This window comes from Hyla sarda, chromosome 2, assembly GCF_029499605.1.
Source record: "Hyla sarda isolate aHylSar1 chromosome 2, aHylSar1.hap1, whole genome shotgun sequence".
NCBI classification, from domain to species: domain Eukaryota; kingdom Metazoa; phylum Chordata; class Amphibia; order Anura; family Hylidae; genus Hyla; species Hyla sarda.
The window spans coordinates 493,481,061-493,503,320 of NC_079190.1; the positions used below are offsets into that span (position 1 = coordinate 493,481,061).

At 45.4% G+C, this 22,260-nt stretch overlaps 1 protein-coding gene across 2 annotated transcripts in view; it reads left to right on the plus strand.

Annotated features, from left to right (window-relative positions):
• Window positions 1-6,913, plus strand: part of SH3BGR (SH3 domain binding glutamate rich protein) — an 84,566-nt gene extending 77,653 nt beyond the window's left edge. The window contains exon 8 of one of the 2 annotated variants that reach the window (XM_056559680.1): window positions 6,626-6,752. Coding sequence is in view for 1 of the 2 variants with exons in the window: in XM_056559681.1 (XP_056415656.1) it covers window positions 6,626-6,820 (195 nt within the window). In the remaining variant the exon portion in view is untranslated. Of the gene's footprint in view, window positions 1-6,625 lie in introns of both variants that reach the window. The other variant, XM_056559681.1, reaches the window with a different exon arrangement.
• Window positions 6,914-22,260: the final 15,347 nt, after the last annotated feature.

A 22,260-nucleotide genomic window follows, 5' to 3' on the forward strand; every position in this document is an offset into this window, starting at 1 on the left:
GTTATATTATTTAGATTACATATAGCAGTACTATTACTACATTGTATGGTTATATTATTTGGATAACATATAGCAGTACTATTACTACATTGTATGGTTATATTATTTGGATAACATATAGCAGTACTATTACTACATTGTATGGTTATATTATTTGGATAACATATAGCAGTACTATTAGTACATTGTATGGTTATATTATTTGGATAACATATAGCAATACTATTACTACATTGTATGGTTATATTATTTGGATAACATATAGCAGTACTATTACTACATTGTATGGTTATATTATTTGGATAACATATAGCAGTACTATTACTACATTGTATGGTTATATTATTTGGATAACATATAGCAATACTATTACTACATTGTATGGTTATATTATTTGGATAACATATAGCAGTACTATTACTACATTGTATGGTTATATTATTTGGATAACATATAGCAGTACTATTACTACATTGTATGGTTATATTATTTGGATAACATATAGCAGTACTATTACTACATTGTATGGTTATATTATTTGGATAACATATAGCAGTACTATTACTACATTGTATGGTTATATTATTTGGATAACATATAGCAGTACTATTACTACATTGTATGGTTATATTATTTGGATAACATATAGCAGTACTATTACTACATTGTATGGCTATATTATTTGGATAACATATAGCAGTACTATTACTACATTGTATGGCTATATTATTTGGATAACATATAGCAGTACTATTACTACATTGTATGGTTATATTATTTGGATAACATATAGCAGTACTATTACTACATTGTATGGCTATATTATTTAGATAACATATAGCAGTACTATTACTACATTGTATGGCTATATTATTTGGATAACATATAGCAGTACTATTACTACATTGTATGGCTATATTATTTGGATAACATATAGCAGTACTATTACTACATTGTATGGTTATATTATTTGGATAACATAAAGCAGTACTATTACTACATTGTATGGTTAAATTATTTGGATAACATATAGCAGTACTATTAGTACATTGTATGGTTATATTATTTGGATAACATAAAGCAGTACTATTACTACATTGTATGGTTATATTACTTGGATAACTTGTAGCATTACTATTATCACATTGTGTGGTTATATTATTTGGATAATGTATAGCAGTACTATTACTGCATTTTATGATTATATTACTTGGATAATGTTTAGCAGTACTATTATGGCCTTGTATGGTTATATTATTTGGATAATGCATAATGATTGTATTACATCATTGTATGGTGCCAGAAAGTTAAACAGATTTGTAAATTACTTCTATTAAAAAATCTTAATCCTTCCAGTATTTTTTAGGGGCTGTATACAGAGGAAATGCTTATCTTTTTAGATTTCTCTGATGTCATGACCACAGTGCTCTCTGCTGTCCATTTTAGGAACTGTCCAGAGCAGCATATGTTTGCTATAGGGATTTTCTCCTGCTCTGGACAGTTCCTAAAATGGACAGCAGATGACAGCAGAGAAATCTAAAAAGATAAGCATTTCCTTTTGTAGTATATAGCCCCCAAAAAATATTGGAAGGATTAAGATTTTTTAATAGAAGTAATTTACAAATCTGTTTAACTTTCTGGCACCAGTTGATTTAAAAACATTTTTTCCACGGGAGTACCCCTTTAAGGATGCAGGGAATACATGTATGGCCTGTGCTAGCTCCCCTTCTAGGACGCGCGCTTAGGAGCTGACCCCGCATCATAGTGAGATGGCTGCCGGGACATGTGGCTAATGGCGGACATTACCGATCGCGGTGATGCCCAGCATTAACCCTTTAGATGCCGGAATCAATGTTGATTGTGGCATCTAAATTTAAAAAAACTATCCCAGCTTCTTAGCGGAGCTAATTGGGAGCACCGCGGTGCATGTAATAGTCCTTTATGGGAACTAAAAAATTGTGTAAATAAAGTTAAAGGGGTACTCAGCCCCTAGACATCTTATCCCCTATCCAAAGGATAGGGGATAAGATGTCAGATCGCCGCGGTCCCGCTGCTGGGGAGCCCTGGGATCATTACAGCCCAGAGCGAGTTCGCTCTGCACGTAATGACGGGCAGTACAGGGGCCGGATCATCGTTACATCATGGCTCCGCCCCTCGTGACGTCACGGCCCGCCCCTTTCAATACAAGTATATGGGAGGGGGTGTAGCGGTCATCACGCCCTCTCCCATAGACTTGAATTAAGGGGACGGGCCGTGATGACACGAGGGGCAGAGCCATGACGTCACGCTGCTCCATCCCCCGTATTGAACTCGCTCTGTGCTGTAATGAGAGCGGGGTGCCGCAGCGGGAATCCCAGGGCTCCCCAGCAGCGGGACCGCAGCGATCTGACATCTTATCCCCTATTCTTTGTTTAGGGGATAAGATGTCTAGGGGCGGAGTACCCCTTTAAAAAAAAGTTAATAAATGGGAATTAATCCCTTCCCTAATGAAAGTTTGAATCACTCCCCTTTTCCTATAAAAAAAAAAATAATAATAATAATATATATATATTTCATCCCAAAAATTTTTCAATTCCTCACTAAATTTAGACTCAGCTTTGTATAATAACTCAAAATATCTATCAAATTCTTCAATTATATTTTCGCGTTTATTCTGTATCTCTCCCTTCCTATTCTTGATAGCCTGAATTGTTCTCTTTCCCTGCTGCTTATTAATTAGGGCCATTAGTCTTTTATTGGGTTTTCCCATATCCACGAATCTCTGCTGACCTTTAAAACTTGCTTTTTTTTTTACTCTTCCCAATTAAATAGGCTTCAAATTTTTCTTGTTTATTTCCCCAATCCTTTTTATTTCCATTTGAGCAATCCATCCATCATAAATTTCTCCTCTGCTGTTTTGACTGCTTCCATCATTTTCTTTTCTATCCTATTGTATTCTTTCTTCTTTTTTTCAATTGCCCACATTAATTCTCCCCATAAAAATGCTTTCCCCGTTTCTCACACAATTTGATCTGAAGGTGTCCCAATTCCTATCAAACATTCAATCACATGTTGTTTTATTAATTCGTTATCTAACGATTCAAACCGATATGCATTTATTCTATTTATACTCACTAGATTTTCCAGCCCTGTATCAATCTTAATACTCAACGGGGAATGATCAGATATACAACGAATACAATAATTTATTCCTTTAAACCCTGTACTCCCTCGTTTGTCCGAAAGACACAGATTTATACGGGACATAGTTTCACTAGTCTTATTCCAACAAGAATATATATTTTCCCCCAGATTTCGACTTCTCCACATAGCTATCAGGCTTACTTCATCACAATTTTTTTTTAAAGGAGTCTGACCATTTACCAATCTTAACCTATCTACATTTTCATTCATTACACAATTTACATCTCCATGAGTGAACAGAGGGCATTCATCTTTCCCCTGCCAAAACCTAAGTATGATTTTAAGAACATCGGATGTGTTCGGGCACGTACACTTACGCAATTGGTTACAAATAAACTTCTTGACAAGTTTGTCAAGCACTTTTCTTAAACGTTGCATAACCTGAGGAGAACAAAAGTACTTCACAAAGAAAGTTAATGATATATATCAGCATTATCACGGGTAGACTTCCCTAACTTGGGAACTTGCCATCCCATCCAGTTGGACTGCTTCCGAGGCTGGGACATGTAACAGGGGCCACGAGACTGTGCCCCCTCTAATGGACTTACTTGGGTGTTCCAGTTCACCCGGGACAACGTGGACTCTGTAATGGTGGGGCTGATGGTGACCACCATTTGCACTGCAGCGGCTTGCGCCACTGGGGGAACAACGGTTGGTGCCTGTTGGGCTGCCCAAATCTCCTGTGCGGTAGTAGGCTGAGGAACTTCAGTTGGTGCCCGCTGGTTAGGCCAAACCTCTTCCTGGACAGTACCTCTGACTTCAAGTGGCAGCAACCCAAAGGGATCGTCGTCCCAGTCATCCGATAAGAAGTAGGCAAATGGAATCTGGGTTGGATTCTTCGTATGGGTCACCGCAGCCACCCACTCTCCTCTCAAGCTCTGTACAGGAGTATACTCCATGATCTCCCCCCTCTCTAGAGAATGCATGGATGGGGGAAGATAGTCTCTCTCTGCACTGCCCAATGATTGACCAGGATGGTCCCTCCATGACGACAGTCCATGAGGGTGCTAAACCCCTGCACTTTGTCGAATTTCACCACCGTAGCACGGCGGCATTCCAGGGGTGGCTCTCCCTCTCAGGGATGTTCCAATTTTCTGATGTACAGGGCCTCTAATGCTTTGGTGTCCTGTTGTGGTGCATGTCGCACCTCATATGGCAGCAGCTTCGGCCCATATCTCTCCACTCTCTGTGCCCTCAGTCCCTCTACGATCTCGGCCACCTGGCCCTCTCGGACTGGGCGGGAGCGACTGGGGGATGGGACTTCCCTGGCAGGGGAAGAAGGTGCTCCCTCATGTATCGGATCAGTCCAGGCTCATCGCCAAACAACCACTTAGGTAATGGTGGTGACTGGGGACGGGGGGACAGACTTCTGGCCCGGGGGGTTTGCTCTGGGCTGGGGTAGAAGGAGGGGTAGAGAATGCAGCCTCAGCCAGGGTACTCACTTCTGACTCCTCGGTGAGAATTTCAGCCCAGGACCCCCAGGTCCTGTGGGGAGGGGACAGCCTCACCGGCGATGATGCAGTAGAAGATGCTGGCGTTCCCTCCACCAGCCAGTGGGCAGTCTCCATTGTCCTCGGGCAGCGGGGCGTGGTAGCAGGCCTCTTCGGCCAAGATGGAGATGTGCTGTAGACGATCTACCAGCACCTGGAACCTTTGCGCCGCAGAAACTTTCCAGGCCTCCGGCGCCATCTTGGGACTCTGCATGTGTGCTTGCCTGTTCCGCCATGCTGCTCCTTACTGACTTCTGGCAAACTGAGAGGTTACAGCGGCGCTGCTCCTTTTAGGCAGGGCTTTGGGAAAATGGCCGCCGGACGGAAGTGCATCAGTGGTGCAGTGCTGATTTCCGCTCCCCCGGGAAAAGGGGTGAATCTTCACAGTTCCACTTTGGCATTGATACAACAACATGGTTTCCACACCCAAGGGTGGGATGCTGAACAGTGTGGGACATCTTTGCGCGCTTCTCCGGCATATCTTTAACCCTTGCAGGTACAGGCAATACTTGGCAATGTAACATAGTTTCTGATCTTGCACATAGGTTTCACAACTTCCATACTGTTTCAAATAGCAAGCAACAAACTTTTCTTAACCTCCCTCTTTATTTCACATGCGCCTCGGGTAAAACACATTTCATAGACAAAGTCCCGTACACTTTTTGGCGCAGACTTAAATTGCACCGGCATGCAGTTTCTGCAGACAATTTTGGACACAGTTCAGACTAGGGGGGAGGACTTGTGGCATAAGGTGCACACCCATATCCTGCTCATGATGCCAAAAGTTGTGGTGGTGGGGTGTATGGTAAAGGGCAGATGTTGTTACCCTAGGGGCAGATGGCATTAACCCCTTGTATTCGTGATGCCAGGGCGTGGTTTAGCCTATAGCTACCCGAAGATATACCTCTGGATCTTGGGCTAGGCACGGGGCAATAAAGACTCAGACGCCAAGTTACGGACATCGGTAGCTTTACTGAGGGTAGACAGTTAGTAAAGTCTATACAGTTCAGCCAGGGCCCAAGGGGGTGAGCAGTGACGCAGAGACCTTAAGGGTTTGCTGGGACTTGTAGTAGGACTGGACAATTGAACGCAGACCACGCTGACTTGAAAGATGACAGGGACTGACTTGACTTGACTCCTAAAGCTTCTTACTTGACTTGATGGTGGCTGCAGGACTGGACTTTGTGGCCTCCAACACTCTGGACACACACACTAGGCGACTGCACTGGACCTCAGCAGGAAGAGAGAGAGAAGCTCCACCCAGGGCTTATATGGGGGAGACTAGCAGGGAGCCCATAGGTCACTCTTGGGATCACCTGGTCACTGGTACCTCCTGGGTAACAACCCATGACATATCACATGGTATAACTCTTAAAGCAAAATTACATTTCATAACACTGTACATGGTAAAACATATTTACAATGGGGAAACAAGTGCAGGGGGCCTTGAGGACACTGAAGGAGGCTGCCTGACAGGACAGCAGGAGCACGGGGTAAGACCTCCCGTACTGGGCCACCACACAGCATAGTATGGTTATATTACTTGGATAACTCATAGCAATACTATTACTGCATTGTATGGTTATATTATTTGGAAAACATACTGTATAGCGGTACCATTACTGCTTTGTATGATTTCTATTTGGATAACGTATAGCGTTACTATTACTGCATTGTATGGTTTCTATTATTTGGATAATTTATATCAGTACTATTATGACATTGTATGGTTATATTATATGGACACTGATTGGGGGGTATTGTGTTGGCAGTGTATAGAAATATTATTTTGCATTATATGGCAGCATTTGTGTTTTTTATGTATATTTATATTTTTTAATTATGAGAGCAGCTGCCTAAAAGTTGCAAGAGGGAGGCCAAGTTTATTTGTTGCAGTTCGTTACGGCTTTATCCCAGTTTAAAACTAATGATCTTTTTTTCTTTACTTTTAGGTCACCGAAAATAATTGTCACACGGATGCACTGCACTTGGCCACTAATCTGCGATTCTTTTCCACAAAAATATTCTGGAATTTGACACAACGCCTCCCGATAAGGACTAAGAGCAGCTCCGCTAAGCCCCTTATGGCACCTTATCTCTATCTCACCAGGGGTTTTCTCATGGGTTCAAGTAATTTGCGGTGGTGAACTTTGCACTGGATATCCTCAGGATTTCTTACATACTGGGAATTTTGGATGTGATTTGTAATAAAGTTAGAAATAAAACAAATTTTGTTTTTCAAGGAGACTTGTGAAATTTGTGGTTTTTTTTGTATATGTTTTTTTTTATATTTTGTGTATCGGGTTTCCCCCAGGGAAATCTTCTACCACCCAGGGTTCTCTCAGTTAATCAGCCAATCATATGGCATGACTTTAGGCATGTAGATGTGGTCAAGACAACTTCCTAAAGTTCCAACCAAGCATCAGAATGGAAAAGAATGGGGCTTTAAGTGACTTTAAAGTGCCATGGTTGTTGGTGCCAAATGGGCCGGTCTGGGGTTTTCAGAAACTGCAGATCTACTGGGATTTACTTACACAACCATTTCTAGGGTTTACAGTGAATGGTCCGAAAAAGAGAAAATATCCAGTAAGCGAAAGTTGTGTGGAGGAAAATGTCTTATTGATGTCAGAGGAAAATGGGCAAACTGGTTCGAGATGACAGAAAGGCAACAATAAGGCTAATAAAAAAGAAAATGCAACCATGCAGTATTAAGGAATTATACCACCATGTATAAGAATAATGCCATCATATACAGTGCCAATAAATAATGTCACCATACACTTCTTATAAATAATACCGCAGTCTATGAAAGATTTATTCTGCCATATACAGTACTAATAAGTAATACCACCATACAGTGCTAATAAATAATACCACCATACTCTGTATAAGAATACCTCTGTTATGTATACAGTGAATAGTGAAAATATTCGGCCCCCTTGAACATTTCGACCTTTTGCCACATTTCAGGCTTCAAACATAAAGATATAAAACTATAATTTTTTGTGAAGAATCAACAACAAGTGGGACACAATCATGAAGTGGAACGAAATTTATTGGATATTTCAAACTTTGTTAACAAATAAAAAACTGAAAAATATGGTGTGCAAAATTTTTCAGCCCCTTTACTTTCAGTGCAGCAAACTCTCTCCAGAAGTTCAGTGAGGATCTCTGAATGATCCAATGTTGACCTAAATGACTAATGATGATAAATAGAATCCACCTGTGTGTAATCAAGTCTCCGTATAAATGCACCTGGCCGTCCCTCTAAAGTTTCAGCTCATACAAGGAGAAGACTGATCAGAGATGCAGCCAAGAGGCCCATGATCACTGTGGATGAACTGCAGAGATCTACAGCTGAGGTGGGAGACTCTGTCCATAGGACAACAATCAGTCGTATACTGCACAAATCTGGCCTTTATGGAAGAGAGGCAAGAAGAAAGCCATTTCTTAAAGATATCCATAAAAAGTGTTGTTTAAAGTTTACCACAAGCCACCTGGGAGACACCAAACATGTGGAAGAAGGTGTTCTGGTCAGATGAAACCAAAATCTAACTTTTTGGCAACAATGCAAAACGTTATGTTTTGGCGTAAAAACAACACAGCTCATCACCCTGAACACCCCCCACTGTCAAACATGGTGGTGGCAGCATCATGGTTTGGGCTTTTCTTCAGCAGGGAAGATGGTTAAAATTGATGGGAAGATGGATGGAGCCAAATACAGGACCATTCTGGAAGAAAACCTGATGGAGTCTGCAAAAGACCTGAGACTGGGACGGAGATTTGTCTTCCAACAAGACAATGATCTAAAACATAAAGCAAAATCTACAATGGAATGGTTCACAAGTAAGCATATCCAGGTGTTAGAATGGCCAAGTCAAAGTCCAGACCTGAATCCAATCGAGAATTGGTGGAAAGAACTGAAAACTGCTGTTCACAAACGCTCTCCATCCAACCTCACTGAGCTCCAGCTGTTCACAAACGCTCTGCATCCAACCTCACTGAGCTCCAGCTGTTCACAAACACTCTCCATCCAACCTCACTGAGCTCCAGCTGTTCACAAACGCTCTCCATCCAACCTCACTGAGCTCCAGCTGTTCACAAACGCTCTCCATCCAACCTCACTGAGCTCCAGCTGTTCACAAACGCTCTCCATCCAACCTCACTGAGCTCCAGCTGTTCACAAACGCTCTCCATCCAACCTCACTGAGCTCCAGCTGTTCACAAACGCTCTCCATCCAACCTCACTGAGCTCCAGCTGTTCACAAACGCTCTCCATCCAACCTCACTGAGCTCCAGCTGTTCACAAACGCTCTCCATCCAACCTCACTGAGCTCCAGCTGTTCACAAACGCTCTCCATCCAACCTCACTGAGCTCCAGCTGTTCACAAACACTCTCCATCCAACCTCACTGAGCTCCAGCTGTTCAAAAACGCTCTCCATCCAACCTCACTGAGCTCCAGCTGTTCACAAACGCTCTCCATCCAACCCCACTGAGCTCCAGCTGTTCACAAACGTTCTCCATCCAACCTCACTGAGCTCCAGCTGTTCACAAACGTTCTCCATCCAACCTCACTGAGCTCCAGCTGTTCACAAACACTCTCCATCCAACCTCACTGAGCTCCAGCTGTTCACAAACGCTCTCCATCCAACCTCACTGAGCTCCAGCTGTTCACAAACGCTCTCCATCCAACCTCACTGAGCTCCAGCTGTTCACAAACGCTCTCCATCCAACCTCACTGAGCTCCAGCTGTTCACAAACGCTCTCCATCCAACCTCACTGAGCTCCAGCTGTTCACAAACGCTCTGCATCCAACCTCACTGAGCTCCAGCTGGAGGAGCAAGGAGAAATGGGCAAAAATTTCAGTCTCTCAATGTGCAAAACTGATAGAGACCTACCCCAAGCGACTTACAGCTGTAATCGCAGCAAAAGGTGGGGCTACAAAGTATTAACTTAAAGGGGTACTCCGGTGAAAACCTATTTTCTTTTAAATCAACTGGTGGCAGAAAGTTAAACATATTTGTAAATTACTTTTTTTTAAAAAATCTTAATCCTTCCTGTACTTATTAGCTGCTGAATACTACAGAGAAAATTCTTTTCTTTTTGGAATGCTCTCTGATGACATCACGAGCACAGTTCTCTCTGCTGATGTTATTATAATAATAATAATAATAACACTTTATTGTTGTCCTTAGTGTAATTTGAACCCAAGTCCCCAGCACTGCAAGGCAGCAGTGCTAACCACTGAGCCACCATGCTGCCCTTAGCATACATCTGCTATGTATGGTTGCTAAAATGGACAGAGATGTCAGCAGAGAGCACTGTGCTCGTGATGTCATCCGTGTTCCAGAAAGAAAGGAATTTCCTCTGTAGCATTCAGCAGCTAATAAGTACTGGAAGGATTAAGATTATTTAATAGAAGTAATTTACAAATATGTTTAACTTTCTGCCACCAGTTGATTTAAAAGAAAAAAGGTTTTCACCGGAGTACCCCTTTAAGGGGGCTGAATAATTTTGCATGCCCAATTTTTCAGTTTTTTATTTGTTAAAAAAGTTTGAAATAACCAATAAATTTTATTCCACTTCATGATTGTGCCCCACTTGTTGTTGATTCTTCACAAAAAATTACAGTTTTATATCTTTATGTTTGAAGCCTGAAATATAGCAAAAGGTTGAAAAGTTTAAGGGGGCCGAATACTTTCACTATGCACTGTAGTACTTATAAACAATGCCATCATACAATGCCGATAAATAATAATACCATGCTCTATACAAAAATAATGCTTCCAAATAGAATACTAATGAATATTGCCGCCATACAATACTTATGAATAATACCACCATACTCTGTTTCGGAATTGTGGTGACCCAGTACGGGAGTTGTGCCCCCGTACCCTTGCAGGCAGCAGGCAGCCTCCTTACAGTGTCCCCTGGGCCCCCTTACACCTGTCCCCTTATGCATATATTGTTGGCCATGTGTTATACTGTATAATGCATATAGAAAGTGTTATTACTTTAAGAAAGGTTAACATGTGATCACCAGTTGTCATGTGAGTGTAACCCAGGAGGCATCAGGTGACTTAAGGGTGACCTATGGGACCCCACCAGAGTCTCCCCTATAAAAGCCCTGGGAGGAGTCTCTTCTTGTTCTCTTTCTGCTGAGTTGCTGAGTTGCAGTGCAGTCAACTCCTGGAGTCCCTGGGAGTCAGTCCAGCAGCCACAATTCTACAAGTAAGCTACAACCACAGCATTGTCAGTCTCAAGTCAAGTCAGTCACAGTCATCTATTGTCAAGTCAGAGTGGCCTGCACTAAAATTGTGTGGTGTCCCGGTACCGTATTGCAACCAGTACCTAGTGTAGAGGTCCCCAAAGTCAGAGTTCCTCAGGTGGGACAGCCCCTAGTCGCCTCTCCTTAAGTCTAGTTGTAATATTAATAAATGTATATATTTAATATTTATATCTATATTCTATAGGAATGTATAGTACTTACCTTGTTCAGCGTCGCAGGACCTTCGGTCACGTGACCATGTTAGTAACCTCTATGGTATGTTGCAGGACCTTAGGAGGACCTTGGATCGCGTGATACCCAGCATTCTCTGTAATGGTGATTGACATCCGTATGGACCAATTAGCATCAATCCAGTCCCTGCCCATATAAGGGAGCTGCTTCCAATTATCGCTCTCTTGGGTTGCTGCTCTCGTGGATGCCGGACTAACAGGACGGTGTGCTACGCAACTTTCAAAGACACGCTAGGCCTCAAAACCTACAGCAGAACCAAAATCTTATACTAATTCCTGCTAATCCTAGAGTGACTACTGGATCGCAACTAATTCCCTATAATCCAGTGGAGCAGCGCAATAGACTAAAAGACTCTTAAAGCTAAAGTCCCAACCATTGTCAATCTTCCAAGGAAGCTGTCGTTATGATAAGAGACTGTTATGTTGTTGAAGCGTACAGAAAATCTTCAGTAAAAGTTAACGCTGTTTACAGAAGCTCACTGGTTGTGGACAATCCTTTATTATCTACCTCCCTATCGTTCCTGGGAAGGGCGGCGGTAGGAAAAGCTTTATTGAGGAGCCCACACCCTGGCCTCACGAATAGCAAGGGTTAACAAGCACCCTTTGATACCCGCACAGCTACACTCCCCATACCCTACTTCCCCCACAAGCTTACCACAATTGTCCAAATCTACTGCAAGTCCCAGCAAGTCACTGAAGTCACTGGTCACCTCCGTGGGTCTGGCTGAACTGTATAGACTGTACCATCTGACACTCTGTAAAGCTACCGTTGTCCGTAACTTGGCATTGGAGTTATTATTGCCCCCGTGCCTAGCCCAGGATCTAGCAGTATACCTTCGGGTGGTATTGAGGACAAACCACGCCCTGGTGTCACGAATACAAGGGGTTAATGCTATCTGCCCCTAGGGTAAGTCCATCTGTCCTGCATCTCACACCCTCTACCACAGAATAATGCTGCTTTATACAATACTAATAAATAATGTCGCCATTCAACACTAATGAACAATACCACCATACTTTATCCAAGAAAAATGCTGCCATATACAGTACTAATAAATAGTACCGCCACAGGTTTTACAAAAATTATTATTTCGTGTACAGTATTAATTAAAAATACAACTCTATACAATAAATACTGCCCTACTATATGAAATAATTTCAATTGTAGTAAACATATCCCTACATACAGTACATTAAAATGCATATAAACATTAAATATAAAAATGTCACGTGTTAAGATTTAAATGAGATATAAACTTCTGATAACAAAATGCAACGAGACACTTAATGCTCAAATGGAAACCAGGGCCAGACGTGTATGACTTGTGTGTTTGCAGAGGGGACTTTGCTGGTTATTACTAAAGGCAGGACTGGACTTGAGGACCTGGGAACCCACAATACAACACTTGGCACCCAACCTATGGAAAAGCAACTTCAAAGGAGGAAGATACAATACCTTGTATAAGTATTCACCCCCCTTGGTTGTTTTGCCATAGGCCTTTTGGTTGCTTCCCTGATTAATTTTCCTCTTGCCCGTCTTGTCAGTTTGGGTGGACACCTCTTGTCTTGGTTGGTTTGGGGTTGTGCCATATTCTTTCTATTTTCTAATGATGGATTTTTTTTACTGCTGTGTGAGGATATTTTTTTTTTTTTTTTATAACCTAACCCTGCTTTGTACCTTCTCCACAACTTTATCCCTGACCCGTTCGGTTAGCTCCTTTGTCTTCATGCTGCTGTTCAGTAATGCTCCCTAACAAACTCTGAGGCCTTCACAGAACAGGTGTATTTGTACTAAGATTAAATTGCAAGCAGGTGGAGCCTATTTACTACTTATGTGACCTGTGAATGCAATTGGTGGCACCAAATCTCACAGTAAATAGGGGGGGGGGGGGGGGTGTTTAGATATATAGACTCTCAACACTTTTCAGATTTTTATTTGTAAATAATATTTCCTCCCCCCACTTCTAAATGATGGACTGCTTTCTGTTGGTCCATTACTTAAAATTGCAATGAAATAACTTTGAATCCGTGGTTATACCGTGACAGATTGTAGAAGAGTCCAAGGGGATTAAATACTTATACACCGTATATTTTCACTGAAAAACACCCTTTATATTAAAATGGTACTTTTATTCTCTATTAATTAAAATTATTCAAAGAAAAAGCCCTGTGTATATATAATCAAATTATGATACTCAAGATAAAAGTAGCATATCTCCATCAATCAGCATAATATCAATTCTTATCATATAGGTATGCTATAAGATAATGTATCCGTATGTACAGAGAGGGCTGGTAGAATCCCAACACACAATTTCCGGTTATACGCCAAAAATTATTCAAATGCACTCTCAAATAATAAATGCTATTTGAAAAGAAACTAACTCTCAACGCGTTTCACCCCTCTATTATCAGGGATCCTCAGGAGAGACACCGGACATACATATTAGTGCAAAATGACAAAATAAAACTTAAGTGTCAGCGGGGACAATACCCCAAACATATATTAACTGCGCTCAGTGCAAATAAAGATAAAAAGACGCTCCCATAATGGAGCACTCACGAGACTCCGCGTCTATGATGATCGGATGGAGGCTCGTTCTGACTCACAATCCCTGGTTTAAATACGACTAGATGGCGCCAAAATACACTAGGAGGCGGTGTTTTCCTACCATCTTAGTACTCACCTGGCGTCTGCGCAGATGTCCCGCCGAAGCTCCTGAATGTACGAAGCATCGGAAGTGCATATGTGACAACTTCCGTCCCGGCAGAGACGCCCGCGCAGGCGCCTTAGGCAGCGCTGATAGAAATACTGGAGCTATCTGTAGCTACGGCTCGCCAGGCTGCGCATGCGCCCAATTATGCAAGAGCTACACTAAATATAAGGTTAGTAAGAGTATAAGTTATTAAATATATATGGATCCCAATTAAAGATATAACCATGATAATATGGTGGCATAGAATAGTATGCACTGATAGTATTTCATTTGATATGGGACCAGAGTATTTAGATAATAGGCTAATAAGGACCAATTAGGACCATAATAATGGACCAATAAGGACACATGATGATAATAAAATTTTATAAAAAAACCGGGTATATAATAATAGAAGCCTTCTATTATTTATACACCGTATATTCCCTAGTGTATTGACTGGGCGATGTTATTTGTGCATAGTGTTGAGCGCGAATATTTGAAATGCTAATTTTTACCGTTAATATCGGCACTTCGCGATTTCGCTAATATTTATAATATAGTGTAATGAGGAATATTCATTTTTTTCTTCACAGTACACATCACAACAATGACGTGTACTGTTTAAAAAAAAGTGATAGTGTTAGATAGGGTAGGTTAGTTTAGCAGATAGGTTCTAGTGTAGGGTATAGAGTTAGTTAGTTGAAAGATATAATCGCGCATGCGCAGTATACTAATTTCATTACGATTTTCGCATGGAAAAAAGTGAACGAACATAGTGAATATGCAAATTTTGCGAACATAGGACAAATATTTGTCCATATATTCCCGAAATATCGCAAATTCGAATATGGCCCCTGCCACTCATCACTATTTGTGCACTGTATGGGTGTATTACATGAGCACTTGTCTTTAGATAAATATTAAACATAGACATGTATAAAATAGAACAATATACAATCCAACTGTGAAAACATTACAAAGCGTTGCAATAAAAAAACAGCACATTACCTAGTCCAGTTGATTTCGAACAACTCCACATGTGACCAGCAGGGGTCAGTGTGTGCTGCTGCATTCTATGGAAATGTTATATTTTATTGTTATTATGATTATTACCATTGTTCTTCTTGTTGAGATACTTTACAGTAGTGTTCTCCAGCTGTTGCAAAACTACAACTCCCATCATGCCTTGATACTTAAAGGTTGTTTTTAGTTATGTATTTATTAATTATTACTATTATTACTATAATAATGTTGTTATTATTTAACTTTTTTGTTTATTAACTTTCCCTATCTACCTTGTATAACATGCTGCAGGGGTCTTGGGGTGGGGGGGGGGGGGGGAGATGAATGCTGCAAGGGTCTTGGGGTGGGGGGAGATGAATGCTGCAGGGGTCTTGGGGTGGGGGGGGGGGGGATGAATGCTGCAGGGGTCTTGGGGTGGGGGGAGATGAATGCTGCAGGGGTCTTCGGTTGGGGGGGGGGGGATGAATGCTGCAGGTTTCTTGGGTTGGGGGGGAGATTAATGCTGCAGGGTTCTTGGGGTGGGGGGATGAATGCTGCAGGGTTCTTGGGGTGGGGGGATGAATGCTGCAGGGGTCTTGGGGTGGGGGGATGAATGCTGCAGGGGTCTTGGGGTGGGGGGGGAGATGAATGCTGCAGGGGTCTTGGGGTGGGGGGGGGAGATGAATGCTGCAGGGGTCTTGGGGTGGGGGAGGGATGAATGCTGCAGGGGTCTTGGGGTGGGGGGAGATGAATGCTGCAGGGGTCTTCGGTTGGGGGGGAGATGAATGCTGCAGGTTTCTTGGGTTGGGGGGAGATTAATGCTGCAGGGTTCTTGGGGTGGGGGGATGAATGCTGCAGGGGTCTTGGGGTGGGGGGAGATGAATGCTGCAGGGGTCTTCGGTTGGGGGGGAGATGAATGCTGCAGGTTTCTTGGGTTGGGGGGGAGATTAATGCTGCAGGGTTCTTGTGGTGGGGGGATGAATGCTGCAGGGTTCTTGGGGTGGGGGGATGAATGCTGCAGGGGTCTTGGGGTGGGGGGGATGAATGCTGCAGGGGTCTTGGGGTGGGGGGATGAATGCTGCAGGGGTCTTGGGGTGGGGGGGGGGAGATGAATGCTGGAGGGGTCTTGGGGTGGGGGGGGGATGAATGCTGCAGGGGTCTTGGGGTGGGGGGGATGAATGCTGCAGGGGTCTTGGGGTGGGGGGGAGATGAATGCTGCAGGGGTCTTGGGGTGGGGGGGATGAATGCTGCAGGGGTCTTGGGGTGGGGGGGGGGATGAATGCTGCAGGGGTCTTGGGGTGGGGGGGGGAGATGAATGCTGCAGGGGTCTTGGGTTGGGGGAGATGAATGCTGCAGGGTTTTTGGGTTGGGGGGAAATGAATGCTGCAGGGTTCTTGGGGTGGGGGGGGAGGAGGAATGCTGCAGGGGTCTTGGGGTGGGGGGGAATGCTGCAGAGGTCTTGGGGTGGGGGAGGAGATGAATGCTGCAGGGGTCTTGGGGTGGGGGGAGATGAATGCTGCAGGGGTCTTGGGGTGGGGGGGGGAGATGAATGCTGCAGGGGTCTTGGGGTGGGGGGAGATGAATTCTGCAGGGGTCTTGGGGTGGGGGGAGATGAATGCTGCAGGGTTCTTGGGGTGGGGGGGGGAGGAATGCTGCAGGGGTCTTGGGGTGGGGGAGATGAATGCTGCAGGGGTCTTGGGGTGGGGGGAGATGAATGCTGCAGGGGTCTTGGGGTGGGGGGAGATGAATGCTGCAGGGGTCTTGGGGTGGGGGAGATGAATGCTGCAGGGGTCTTGGGGGGGGGGGGAGATGAATGCTGCAGGGGTCTTTGGTTGGGGGGAGATGAATGCTGCAGGTTTCTTGGGTTGGGGGGGGGGGGAGATTAATGCTGCAGGGTTCTTGGGGTGGGGGGGGATGAATGCTGCAGGGTTCTTGGGGTGGGGGGGGATGAATGCTGCAGGGGTCTTGGGGTGGGGGGGGGATGAATGCTGCAGGGGTCTTGGGGTGGGGGGGAGATGAATGCTGCAGGGGTCTTGGGGTGGGGGGGATGAATGCTGCAGGGGTCTTGGGGTGGGGGGAGATGAATGCTGCAGGGGTCTTCGGTTGAGGGGGAGATGAATGCTGCAGGTTTCTTGGGTTGGGGGGGAGATTAATGCTGCAGGGTTCTTGGGGTGGGGGGATGAATGCTGCAGGGTTCTTGGGGTGGGGGATGAATGCTGCAGGGGTCTTGGGGTGGGGGGATGAATGCTGCAGGGGTCTTGGGGTGGGGGGATGAATGCTGCAGGGGTCTTGGGGTGGGGGGGAGATGAATGCTGCAGGGGTATTGGGGTGGGGGGGGGGATGAATGCTGCAGGGGTCTTGGGGTGGGGGGGATGAATGCTGCAGGGGTCTTGGGGTGGGGGGGAGATGAATGCTGCAGGGGTCTTGGGTTGGGGGAGATGAATGCTTCAGGGTTCTTGGGTTGGGGGGGAAATGAATGCTGCATGGTTCTTGGGGTGGGGAGGAATGCTGCAGGGGTCGTGGGGTGGGGGAGGAGATGAATGCTGCAGGGGTCTTGGGGTGGGGGGAGATGAATGCTGCAGGGGTCTTGGGGTGGGGGGGGGGGAGATGAATGCTGCAGGGGTCTTGGGGTGGGGGAGATGAATTCTGCAGGGGTCTTGGGGTGGGGGGAGATGAATGCTGCAGGGTTCTTGGGGTGTGGGGGGGGGAGGAATGCTGCAGGGGTCTTGGGGTGGGGGGAGATGAATGCTGCAGGGGTCTTGGGGTGGGGGGAGATGAATGCTGCAGGGGTCTTGGGGGGGGAGGAATGCTGCAGGGGTCTTGGGGTGGGGGGAGATGAATGCTGCAGGGGTCTTGGGGTGGGGGGAGATGAATGCTGCAGGGGTCTTGGGGTGGGGGAGATGAATTCTGCAGGGGTCTTGGGGTGGGGGGAGATGAATGCTGCAGGGTTCTTGGGGTGGGGGGGGGGAGGAATGCTGCAGGGGTCTTGGGGTGGGGGGGAGATGAATGCTGCAGGGTTCTTGGGGTGGGGGGGAGATGAATGCTGCAGGGGTCTTGGGGTGGGGGGGGGAAGATGAATGCTGCAGGGGTCTTGGGGTGGGGGATGAATGTTAAAGGGGTCTTGGGGGGGGAGTAATGCTGCAGGGTTCTTGGGGTGGGAGGAATGCTGCAGGGGTCTTAGGGTGGGGGATGAATGTTATAGGGGTCTTGGGGTGGGGGATGAATGCTGCAGGGGTCTCGGGGTGGGGGGGGATGAATGCTGCAGGGGTCTTGGGGTGGGAGGGGATGAATGCTGCAGGGGTCTTGGGGTGGGCGGGGAGATGAATGCTGCAGGGGTCTTGGGTTGGGGGAGATGAATGCTGCAGGGTTCTTGGGTTGGGGGGGAAATGAATGCTGCATGGTTCTTGGGGTGGGGAGGAATGCTGCAGGGGTCTTGGGGTGGGGGAGGAGATGAATGCTGCAGGGGTCTTGGGGTGGGGGGGGAGATGAATGCTGCAGGGGTCTTGGGGTGGGGGGAGATGAATTCTGCAGGGGTCTTGGGGTAGGGGAGATGAATGCTGCAGGGTTCTTGGGGTGGGGGGGGGGGAGGAATGCTGCAGGGGTCTTGGGGTGGGGGGAGATGAATGCTGCAGGGGTCTTGTGGTGGGGGGGAGATGAATGCTGCAGGGTTCTTGGGGGGGAGATGAATTCTGCAGGGGTCTTGGGGTGGGGGGAGATGAATGCTGCAGGGTTCTTGGGGGGGGAGGAATGCTGCAGGGGTCTTGGGGTGGGGGGAGATGAATGCTGCAGGGGTCTTGGGGTGGGGGGAGATGAATGCTGCAGGGGTCTTGGGGTGGGGGGAGATGAATTTTGCAGGGGTCTTGAGGTGGGGGGAGATGAATGCTGCAGGGTTCTTGGGGTGGGGGGGGGAGGAATGCTGCAGGGGTCTTGGGGTGGGGGGGAGATGAATGCTGCAGGGTTCTTGGGGTGGGGGGGAGATGAATGCTGCAGGGGTCTTGGGGTGGGGGGGGGAAGATGAATGCTGCAGGGGTCTTGGGGTGGGGGATGAATGTTAAAGGGGTCTTGGGGGGGGAGGAATGCTGCAGGGTTCTTGGGGTGGGGGGGGGGGAGGAATGCTGCAGGGGTCTTAGGGTGGGGGATGAATGTTATAGGGGTCTTGGGGTGGGGGATGAATGCTGCAGGGGTCTTGGGGTGGGGGATGAATGTTATAGGGGTCTTAGGGTGGGGGATGAATGCTGCAGGGGTCTTGGGGTGGGGGAGATGAATGCTGCAGGGGTCTTGGGGTGGGGGAGATGAATGCTGCAGGGGTCTTGGGGTGGGGGGGAGATGAATGCTGCAGGGGCCTTGGGGTGGGGGGGAGATGAATGCTGCAGGGGCCTTGGGGTGGGGGGGAGATGAATGCTGCAAGGGTCTTGGGGTGGGGGGGGGGAGATGAATGCTGCAGGGTCTTGGGGTGGGGTGGGGTGAATGCTGTAGATGTAAACAATGACATTGGCTAACCCTCAAAACTGATGTAAAATTGAGACATTAGCCTGTATATCCTTATATGAAGGACATACTTGAGCCCGCACACCAACGCCAAGGTTTCTCAAGTGGTACGAGACCTAATAGTAACCTACCTGTGCCGGATAAGCAAAACCAGGAACCAAATTACAGCAGCATTAGGTCCGACTTGTAGACTGCTCCCCGGTTACCTCCAGTGTGGCTGAGCACACATACAATGGGAGTGGGGGAGACAGGCTACAAGCCCCACCCTGGTCTGCTAATATACTGCCGGCCTCACAAGTGAAACCTTAATGCAACACAATATGATAAAAAGGTGCATTAGTATAAACTTTAAATATTAAACAGCTTACATTGACGTGGTCTGAAATGGCAGGAGGTGCTCAACCCCAAGTGCAGTTGTGCCCCTACACTAGGGAAGAGGTCCTTCAATTGTGGTCCATTGCTATTGGCGATCCCCAGCATAATATGCATACAATGGAGGATGCCTGCAGATGGTCACAAGTACCACAATATAGTTTTGAGGGTTATCTAATGTCATTGTTTACATCCACCACAGTAGTGCACCTATATTGTGGTACTTGTGACCATCTGCAGGTATCCTCCATTGTATGCACATTATGCTGGGGATTGCCCATAGCAACGGACCACAAGTGCAGGACCTCCACCCCAGTGTCAATGTGGTTGTTTAATATTATTAGGTATATTTTTTTTTCTATGCCTGGTTATTTTGTCACAAAATTGGCCGAAGAAATAACTGTTTAACCTTGAAAATTCCTGTGGTTGTTGCCATAACGATCTAGGGTTCAGTGTTCCGGAATAAAAGGATTTCACTCCTCTCAAGTAATGAGGGAGTGGTTTTGACAATAAGCCATCTGTCTTGTAAGTCTGTTGAGGTTCATAAATAATTGCCTTGTATACAGCTACATTTTTGGATTCATGTGACACCTGGTTGTCATTAGGTAAAACATGTAACACACGTCAAGAGTTTAGATGGCACCAAATCTCACTCTGCTGAGACCATAAGTGATAACCCTATAAGGAGTGAGGTAGTTCTCTTCACTCCCTGGCTTGCCGTTCTGTCATTTTTTTGCATTAGAATCTATGGAGCACGTGTCGGGGCCAATGAGGAGTGTGGTGCCACGCACTTCACTCAACTCTAACTCGTGATCTCATTGCGTCTCATGACAACATGACAAGAACGCTTTACGAATGATGTTGCTTTATCTAGTCAACAGAGGGACTGGTTCCGTATGCTCCAGCCCGTGGGCCATCACACTTGTGGGACCTAATTCGGAGTTGATGGCTTAGGCTGGGTTCATATGTCCGGCATCCGGCATAGGTGAACTCAGCCTAGATCGCAACGCAACTGATGCCATAAATGATGACAACGTGCATCAGTTGTCAACAGTTGTATGGCATCCGGCGTCCATTGCAAGCTGCTCGATGATATCCGGCGTGTCCAACCATCCGGTGTCAAAATTGAGATGCTGGACGATTGTGAACTGTCCTATTCAAATGAATGCCGGAGGGAAACTATGCCGGACTTATGTGAACCAAGCCTTACTTTATCGATCAATCAGTGGCACCACCTTTATGGACTGCTTATGTATGTATCCTCATGTGTTATAAATAAGGTTGATTGTTTTCAGTCAGATGGAGTGTTCATTTTGACAGCAAATTTTGATGTTTGAGTCATCTGAATTGTTTTCGTTTTAGTCTCTATAGGCACAAAGGAATAGGCGGGTAATACTACTGTCCAAAAATGCAAGATATCTGGGAGAAACAATTGTAAACAGAATAATGTGTTTGTTTACTCGAGGGGGGACAAGGTTGCAAGGGTGGTGCTCTCATAAAGTGCAAGTCCAGTATATGTAAACCAACAAATATCCAGTAGAATAATGGGCACTCACGATGTATGAAATGTAGCTTTTGTAAACAATAAAGAACATGCGGGTAATGCACTCACCACCAGTCTTGATCGAGGAACTAAATCCAAGCTTGAGTTCAAGGCATGCGGATACATCCAAAAAGACAGACACACAGGGATCAATGGTGGACAGGTGAGGCAGGGGGGTGTTCACAGGGGCGGCAACAAGTTTCACGTACAAAAAGAACGTTTTTACAGCTCACCGCTCCATAATGCCGGTTACGGGATATCTTATCCGTGGTGCATGTGACAAGAAACCATCAATGGAAAAATAAAGTTCCTTATACGGAGGAAGTCCAGAACTCAGGGATAGATTAAAACTCATCCAGCTGTTGTTGTTGGAAAATAAATTGTAGGGAATTAAAACCCACAAAGAAACCTACACAACACTCTTAGTAAATGAGGGCCGATATATAAAATCAAACATGTTTCACTACTGTCTTTATCAAGGCTTGTACAAATAACCCTAGACACGATATATATAGAAAAATATTAAATCTGGGGGGTCCACCCCTACCTTGTTTGCTCCCCTGAATAATCAGCAAACCTTGATCACTTCCATGGTATTAACCCTTCATTGTTAAGTAACTCACAATAGTAAAAGTGTGTGGAAGAATCTATATATATAAAACTCAATGGCCCTTATTTACTAAGAGTGTTGTGTAGTTTTCTTTGTGGGTTTTAATTCCCTACAATTTATTTTCCACGGTATTTACTAAGGTTTCCCTACATTTTCCACTTTCCCTACACTTTGCTTTTTTTTTTACACATGTTCTGATCTCTAGGGTTTTCCTCAGCTCAAATCCAGCACATTTTATGTGGAAACCTTTGTAAACATGTTGTTTTTTTGTGTGTGAAAATGTAGGGAACACGCCCCATTTCGGAGACCACGCCCCTTTTCAAGGTGGTCACACCCCTTTTTCGGGTTTTCTT